Source organism: Stomoxys calcitrans, chromosome 2, assembly GCF_963082655.1.
Source record: "Stomoxys calcitrans chromosome 2, idStoCalc2.1, whole genome shotgun sequence".
Lineage (NCBI taxonomy): Eukaryota > Metazoa > Arthropoda > Insecta > Diptera > Muscidae > Stomoxys > Stomoxys calcitrans.
Window position 1 is genome coordinate 196,299,720 of NC_081553.1, and position 9,581 is coordinate 196,309,300.

At 33.3% G+C, this 9,581-nt stretch overlaps 1 protein-coding gene across 1 annotated transcript; it reads right to left on the bottom strand.

Annotated features, from left to right (window-relative positions):
• Positions 1-4,431: 4,431 nt before the first annotated feature.
• LOC131994824 (uncharacterized) lies at positions 4,432-6,346 on the bottom strand. Its single transcript, XM_059361737.1, has 2 exons — positions 5,219-6,346; positions 4,432-4,464 (listed from the first exon to the last, which is right to left on the bottom strand). Exons 1-2 carry the CDS (start codon positions 6,344-6,346, stop codon positions 4,432-4,434), a joined length of 1,161 nt encoding a protein of 386 aa, XP_059217720.1.
• Positions 6,347-9,581: the final 3,235 nt, after the last annotated feature.

Genomic DNA, 9,581 nt, shown 5'->3' on the forward strand with positions numbered 1-9,581 from the left:
TCGAAATTCGAAAAAATGAAGGAGTTACAGCGTAGTTGGCCTTGAAAATGACTTTGAATTTTTACACCCAAAATAAATTGGTTTTTGCTATGTTTTCCATAGCAACCTTTACAGTATCGCTTCATGTAGCACCTCTACGGAAAGGGATCTTTGTCACGAATCTAACGGTGTCTGAAAATTTGTAAAGTTTGCCAAAATAGGGAAGTTACAGCAATTGCAAACTCAAGTTGGTTTTTTTGAATTTTTGGGATATGAATTATGCGATTTTGATGCAATACACTGAAGATTTCAAGGAAATGGGAAATAATATTGATTCGTCCGGCACCACTACGGAAAGAGAATTTCTTTACGAATCCAACGGTGTCCTCAGAATGTTGAAGTTCGCAAAACTAACGAAGTTACAGCAATTTGAAACTCACGTAGATTTTTTTTGCGTTTTTTTGATATCAATTATGCGATTTTGAGCTTGTTTTTTGAAGAAAAAACATGGGAGTTGCGCAAAACCGATTTTTTTGCCATAATCTTCAATACTCTATACTCAACTCGAAAATTTTTTTCGCATCAAAAATTGAAAATTTTCATAAGGGGTTAGCCTTTGCTAAAAAAATGCAAAAAAAATAAAATGTGAAATTTTAAGTAATTCTGTTTATTTTACGAATCGTCTTCGAATTTCGAACTGCGGAATGCTAGAAAATATTCGAAATTCGAAAAAATGAAGGAGTTACAGCGTAGTTGGCCTTGAAAACGACTTTGAATTTTTACGCCCAAAATAAATTGGTTTTTGCTATGTTTTCCATAGCAACCTTTACAGTATCGCTTCATGTAGCACCTCTACGGAAAGGGATCTTTGTCACGAATCTAACGGTGTCTGAAAATTTGTAAAGTTTGCCAAAATAGGGAAGTTACAGCAATTGCAAACTCAAGTTGGTTTTTTTGAATTTTTGGGATATGAATTATGCGATTTTGATGCAATACACTGAAGATTTCAAGGAAATGGGAAATAGTATTGATTCGTCCGGCACCACTACGGAAAGAGAATTTCTTCACGAATCCAACGGTGTCCTCAGAATGTTGAAGTTCGCAAAACTAACGAAGTTACAGCAATTTGAAACTCACGTAGATTTTTTTTGCGTTTTTTTGATATCAATTATGCGATTTTGAGCTTGTTTTTTGAAGAAAAAACATGGGAGTTGCGCAAAACCGATTTTTTTGCCATAATCTTCAATACTCTATACTCAACTCGAAAATTTTTTTCGCATCAAAAATTGAAAATTTTCATAAGGGGTTAGCCTTTGCTAAAAAAATGCAAAAAAAATAAAATGTGAAATTTTAAGTAATTCTGTTTATTTTACGAATCGTCTTCGAATTTCGAACTGCGGAATGCTAGAAAATATTCGAAATTCGAAAAAATGAAGGAGTTACAGCGTAGTTGGCCTTGAAAACGACTTTGAATTTTTACGCCCAAAATAAATTGGTTTTTGCTATGTTTTCCATAGCAACCTTTACAGTATCGCTTCATGTAGCACCTCTACGGAAAGGGATCTTTGTCACGAATCTAACGGTGTCTGAAAATTTGTAAAGTTTGCCAAAATAGGGAAGTTACAGCAATTGCAAACTCAAGTTGGTTTTTTTGAATTTTTGGGATATGAATTATGCGATTTTGATGCAATACACTGAAGATTTCAAGGAAATGGGAAATAGTATTGATTCGTCCGGCACCACTACGGAAAGAGAATTTCTTCACGAATCCAACGGTGTCCTCAGAATGTTGAAGTTCGCAAAACTAACGAAGTTACAGCAATTTGAAACTCACGTAGATTTTTTTTGCGTTTTTTTGATATCAATTATGCGATTTTGAGCTTGTTTTTTGAAGAAAAAACATGGGAGTTGCGCAAAACCGATTTTTTTGCCATAATCTTCAATACTCTATACTCAACTCGAAAATTTTTTTCGCATCAAAAATTGAAAATTTTCATAAGGGGTTAGCCTTTGCTAAAAAAATGCAAAAAAAATAAAATGTGAAATTTTAAGTAATTCTGTTTATTTTACGAATCGTCTTCGAATTTCGAACTGCGGAATGCTAGAAAATATTCGAAATTCGAAAAAATGAAGGAGTTACAGCGTAGTTGGCCTTGAAAACGACTTTGAATTTTTACGCCCAAAATAAATTGGTTTTTGCTATGTTTTCCATAGCAACCTTTACAGTATCGCTTCATGTAGCACCTCTACGGAAAGGGATCTTTGTCACGAATCTAACGGTGTCTGAAAATTTGTAAAGTTTGCCAAAATAGGGAAGTTACAGCAATTGCAAACTCAAGTTGGTTTTTTTGAATTTTTGGGATATGAATTATGCGATTTTGATGCAATACACTGAAGATTTCAAGGAAATGGGAAATAGTATTGATTCGTCCGGCACCACTACGGAAAGAGAATTTCTTCACGAATCCAACGGTGTCCTCAGAATGTTGAAGTTCGCAAAACTAACGAAGTTACAGCAATTTGAAACTCACGTAGATTTTTTTTGCGTTTTTTTGATATCAATTATGCGATTTTGAGCTTGTTTTTTGAAGAAAAAACATGGGAGTTGCGCAAAACCGATTTTTTTGCCATAATCTTCAATACTCTATACTCAACTCGAAAATTTTTTTCGCATCAAAAATTGAAAATTTTCATAAGGGGTTAGCCTTTGCTAAAAAAATGCAAAAAAAATAAAATGTGAAATTTTAAGTAATTCTGTTTATTTTACGAATCGTCTTCGAATTTCGAACTGCGGAATGCTAGAAAATATTCGAAATTCGAAAAAATGAAGGAGTTACAGCGTAGTTGGCCTTGAAAATGACTTTGAATTTTTACGCCCAAAATAAATTGGTTTTTGCTATGTTTTCCATAGCAACCTTTACAGTATCGCTTCATGTAGCACCTCTACGGAAAGGGATCTTTGTCACGAATCTAACGGTGTCTGAAAATTTGTAAAGTTTGCCAAAATAGGGAAGTTACAGCAATTGCAAACTCAAGTTGGTTTTTTTGAATTTTTGGGATATGAATTATGCGATTTTGATGCAATACACTGAAGATTTCAAGGAAATGGGAAATAATATTGATTCGTCCGGCACCACTACGGAAAGAGAATTTCTTTACGAATCCAACGGTGTCCTCAGAATGTTGAAGTTCGCAAAACTAACGAAGTTACAGCAATTTGAAACTCACGTAGATTTTTTTTGCGTTTTTTTGATATCAATTATGCGATTTTGAGCTTGTTTTTTGAAGAAAAAACATGGGAGTTGCGCAAAACCGATTTTTTTGCCATAATCTTCAATACTCTATACTCAACTCGAAAATTTTTTTCGCATCAAAAATTGAAAATTTTCATAAGGGGTTAGCCTTTGCTAAAAAAATGCAAAAAAAATAAAATGTGAAATTTTAAGTAATTATTATTATTATTTTTATTATTTATTTAATTACGGAGACCTAGCACAACAAGATATGAAATCTTATAAGTTACAGTACTAGGTAGCTTCAGGAGATAATACAGTACAGAGGTTTGAGAGAAGATTATTAAAAAAAATTTTATATGCTACAATATGACAATATAACAATATAAATTAAAATATTTTTACATTGAGATAAATTACTTATTTAAAATCAGTTGTTTTTAAATATATGATCATTTAAAAAATAACATCAGCTCCTTTTTGAACAGAAATGCGTTGCTTATTAGCTGTATGCTGGTAGGTATATTGTTCCAAAGACGGATGGAGTATATAAAAAATTGTTGTTCTGATCTAGAATATTTATGGCGTATCGGAATAATATTTTTTCGCCGGGTTGATCTCGCAAATTGAAGAATTTCAAATAGATAGTTGGGTTCCCTTGTATATATGATTTTATGAAGAAAAAGTAGACATTTAAATTTAAGGAGGTTGTCAAAGCTCATGTTGAATATTTGATATGAGTAGGATGATATTCTTTCGTGGCGTCTCTTTTTAAATACATATCTTGCAATACTGTTATACACTATATGTAGCCTTTGTTTGTCGTTGTAATTGCAGTTTGCAAATATTTCAACTCCGTAAAGTAGTACTGGAACCAAGTACGATTTCGCTAATGTCATTCGAATATGTAGCGGAGTTGTGCTTTGAACTGCCCATAAGTTGCGAAGCATCCCATATGTCTTGACGATATTACTTTGAATGTGGTTTGTCCACGTTAGCCTTTCGTTGAAAGTTACACCAAGGTTAGAAGATGTTGAAACAATTCTTATTGGAGTATAATTAATTGTTAATGGGTATTGTGCAAGCAAATCCGATCCATTTTTCGAGATTACCACACACTTTGACTTTGCTGGATTAATTTTTAACTCATTTTTAGTAGCCCAGTCGTTTACACGTTCTAAGTCCTGGTTTAGTCTGTCGACGCATTCAGTTAATTTTGTTAGATGTGTACTTGTATAAAGTTGAACATCATCTGCATAAAGATGAATATTAGTGTTTCGCAAAACACTAGGCAAATCATTTACATATATGCAAAATAACAAGGGGCCAAGTATAGAGCCTTGTGGGACACCACTTTTTGTATTAAGGATATTTGATACCATTCTGTTATGACAGACAGATTGCGATCTGTTGTTTAGATATGATGAAATAAGCCGGCATGCTGGTTTAGAAAAGTAAAACAGTTTCTCTAGTTTCCAAATAAGGATTGAGTGGTTGACTGTATCAAAAGCTTTGCTGTGGTCAAGCAGTACCAAAATTGATAACATGTTGTTGTCCATATTCAATCTCAGATTCTCAATAACATCGGTAAGTGCAGTTATGCAACTCCTTTGGGATCTAAAACCAGACTGTCGCTCCGTTAGTAATTTATTTGTGCATATGTAATTATTAATCTGCTTATGCATTACGCGTTCCAAAACTTTAGATAAATACGGTAAAATTGCAATTGGTCGAAAGTCATTGTTGGACTTTGGAACAGGAATAATTTTCGTGTATTTCCATGAATTAGGAAAGACAGACTTAGTTAGGATTGTATTGAATAAATATGTGAAATAAGGGAGACATTTAGGAAGCAAAATTTTCAAAAATTTAGGAGATAGCTCGTCCATTCCTTCAGCGTTGGAACTTATTGAGAGAAAACATTCCAAGACTTCACTTTGATTAACACATTGAAAGCAGAAGGTAGAGTCTGAAAGGTTATTGACCGAAGATGGTGATATATTTACGAAATTATTGATTGAAGAGTTTGGTGTCAGATTTTGGTGGTTAGCAAACATTTGATTTAAATCCTCAACATTCATGTCCGGAGTGGAAATATTTTTCTTTCCGATGCCAATACTACGAATAACCTTCCATTTTGATCCACTATCTACTGCCGTGGTAAATTTCTGACGATAGTATTCCGTTTTCAATACTTTGATTTTCTCATTGACCTGGCGTCTTGCTTCTTTGAAATTGTTATATAGAATTGTGGTTTTATAATATTTCCAACGTTTATATAGGGTATCTCTTCTTTGAATCAAATTTTTGACTTCGGGGGTAAACCAAGGCTGTTGTTTATGTATACCTTTTATTATTCGCAGGGGTACACAATAGTCATATAGCAAAGAAATGTGATGTTGCATAAAACTAACTTGGTCCTCAACAGATTCATAACCATATATTGCATCCCATGCAATATTGTTAGATAAATCGTTCAACAAGTTGTAGTTAAGTTTTCGAAAATCGCGAATCTGGTATTCTGTTTGATTTTTCTTTAGATTTACATCGTACTTTATAAATAATAAGTCGTGTTTGGAAAATGAGGGTGCAGAAAGTTGATCATACAGAAGAATTTTTTCCCGACAATTAACGAAAATGGCATCAATCAGAGTATTTCCAGTGTGAGAGTAGTGTGTAGGAATTGTGGTATTTACGGAATATAGTCCAAAAGTATTCATGGCATCAGCAAATTTACTTTCAGAAAGTAGATTGCTATTATAATCTCCAGAAATAATTACATCACTATAGAATACTGTGAGTTCTTCAATTGCATCGGTAAAATAGCCAAATGGAACGTTGCGATTTGGTCTGTATACTGTTCCAACAAGAATTTTTTTATTATCAGCACAAAACAACTCCAGGAATAAATATTCCATTGGATTATCATTATTAGATTTAAGTTTTAAATTACATTTAAGTTCATTTCGAAGATACATGCACACACCACCGGCATTGGTTACTCTGTCGGATCGAAAAAGTTTGTAGCCTTGTAGCTCATAGATGGAGTCTGCAATGTCTGAGTGGAACCATGTCTCGGATACACATATAATATCGATATTTGATGAGATGAACGTCTGCCTGAATTCGTCCATTTTGTTGTTTAGACTCTGGGCGTTAATATGAACTATCGACAATCCAGTTTTTTGTTTTGAAAGTACTCTGACCATATTGTAAAGACCGTCATTGGAACAATGGTTAACGTTAAGTGTCAATTAAAAATTTTATTCTGCAACGCATATTAATTTGATAAACAAAGTTAGTAGTAATGGTAAATGAGACTAGACGGTTTATGCAAACTTGATATAGGATCATATGAAGTCTTATGTTTGATATTTTTCTTTGAATTAGGTTTATATACATTTTGTTATTATCTTTATATGATTTGTTGAGGATTAAACAGAGTAACTGCAGTTTAGGATTAGCGAAAGAAATTGTTGAGATGTTCCAGAGAATCAATTCGTACACCTCTATCTTGTTCAGTTTGCTTCACATAAACTAGCCCCCGCAAAGTGAAAGCAGCTGATAATAGTTTTTGTTTTTTATATTTTATTGCGGTTTTATATATTTTATAGTTTTCTTTTGTTAAGTCTTCGTTAACAAACAAGTGGTTATTGCTATCAAAACCACACATGGCAATCGAAAGTTGAGTTTTGTTTTCGCGTCTATACTTCGATATGGTTTTTAATATAAAATTTTTATCATTTGGCGAACACAATTTTACCAAAATAGTACCATCAATTATGTTGCTATTAGAGTTACGAATTCGATGTACGCTTATGACACTAGGAGTTACAATTTTTAGAGAATCACACAGGCATTTAAATATCTCAAAAGTATTTTCATTCTCATATGATGGAATGCCAGTTAATCGTAAGTTACATGATACATTCAAGTTTTCTTGGCGGCATATTTTAAATTTATTTTACGAATCGTTTTACGAATCGTCTTCGAATTTCGAACTGCGGAATGCTAGAAAATATTCGAAATTCGAAAAAATGAAGGAGTTACAGCGTAGTTGGCCTTGAAAACGACTTTGAATTTTTACGCCCAAAATAAATTGGTTTTTGCTATGTTTTCCATAGCAACCTTTACAGTATCGCTTCATGTAGCACCTCTACGGAAAGGGATCTTTGTCACGAATCTAACGGTGTCTGAAAATTTGTAAAGTTTGCCAAAATAGGGAAGTTACAGCAATTGCAAACTCAAGTTGGTTTTTTTGAATTTTTGGGATATGAATTATGCGATTTTGATGCAATACACTGAAGATTTCAAGGAAATGGGAAATAGTATTGATTCGTCCGGCACCACTACGGAAAGAGAATTTCTTCACGAATCCAACGGTGTCCTCAGAATGTTGAAGTTCGCAAAACTAACGAAGTTACAGCAATTTGAAACTCACGTAGATTTTTTTTGCGTTTTTTTGATATCAATTATGCGATTTTGAGCTTGTTTTTTGAAGAAAAAACATGGGAGTTGCGCAAAACCGATTTTTTTGCCATAATCTTCAATACTCTATACTCAACTCGAAAATTTTTTTCGCATCAAAAATTGAAAATTTTCATAAGGGGTTAGCCTTTGCTAAAAAAATGCAAAAAAAATAAAATGTGAAATTTTAAGTAATTCTGTTTATTTTACGAATCGTCTTCGAATTTCGAACTGCGGAATGCTAGAAAATATTCGAAATTCGAAAAAATGAAGGAGTTACAGCGTAGTTGGCCTTGAAAACGACTTTGAATTTTTACGCCCAAAATAAATTGGTTTTTGCTATGTTTTCCATAGCAACCTTTACAGTATCGCTTCATGTAGCACCTCTACGGAAAGGGATCTTTGTCACGAATCTAACGGTGTCTGAAAATTTGTAAAGTTTGCCAAAATAGGGAAGTTACAGCAATTGCAAACTCAAGTTGGTTTTTTTGAATTTTTGGGATATGAATTATGCGATTTTGATGCAATACACTGAAGATTTCAAGGAAATGGGAAATAGTATTGATTCGTCCGGCACCACTACGGAAAGAGAATTTCTTCACGAATCCAACGGTGTCCTCAGAATGTTGAAGTTCGCAAAACTAACGAAGTTACAGCAATTTGAAACTCACGTAGATTTTTTTTGCGTTTTTTTGATATCAATTATGCGATTTTGAGCTTGTTTTTTGAAGAAAAAACATGGGAGTTGCGCAAAAACGATTTTTTTGCCATAATCTTCAATACTCTATACTCAACTCGAAAATTTTTTTCGCATCAAAAATTGAAAATTTTCATAAGGGGTTAGCCTTTGCTAAAAAAATGCAAAAAAAATAAAATGTGAAATTTTAAGTAATTCTGTTTATTTTACGAATCGTCTTCGAATTTCGAACTGCGGAATGCTAGAAAATATTCGAAATTCGAAAAAATGAAGGAGTTACAGCGTAGTTGGCCTTGAAAATGACTTTGAATTTTTACGCCCAAAATAAATTGGTTTTTGCTATGTTTTCCATAGCAACCTTTACAGTATCGCTTCATGTAGCACCTCTACGGAAAGGGATCTTTGTCACGAATCTAACGGTGTCTGAAAATTTGTAAAGTTTGCCAAAATAGGGAAGTTACAGCAATTGCAAACTCAAGTTGGTTTTTTTGAATTTTTGGGATATGAATTATGCGATTTTGATGCAATACACTGAAGATTTCAAGGAAATGGGAAATAGTATTGATTCGTCCGGCACCACTACGGAAAGAGAATTTCTTCACGAATCCAACGGTGTCCTCAGAATGTTGAAGTTCGCAAAACTAACGAAGTTACAGCAATTTGAAACTCACGTAGATTTTTTTTGCGTTTTTTTGATATCAATTATGCGATTTTGAGCTTGTTTTTTGAAGAAAAAACATGGGAGTTGCGCAAAACCGAGTTTTTTGCCATAATCTTCAATACTCTATACTCAACTCGAAAATTTTTTTCGCATCAAAAATTGAAAATTTTCATAAGGGGTTAGCCTTTGCTAAAAAAATGCAAAAAAAATAAAATGTGAAATTTTAAGTAATTCTGTTTATTTTACGAATCGTCTTCGAATTTCGAACTGCGGAATGCTAGAAAATATTCGAAATTCGAAAAAATGAAGGAGTTACAGCGTAGTTGGCCTTGAAAACGACTTTGAATTTTTACGCCCAAAATAAATTGGTTTTTGCTATGTTTTCCATAGCAACCTTTACAGTATCGCTTCATGTAGCACCTCTACGGAAAGGGATCTTTGTCACGAATCTAACGGTGTCTGAAAATTTGTAAAGTTTGCCAAAATAGGGAAGTTACAGCAATTGCAAACTCAAGTTGGTTTTTTTGAATTTTTGGGATATGAA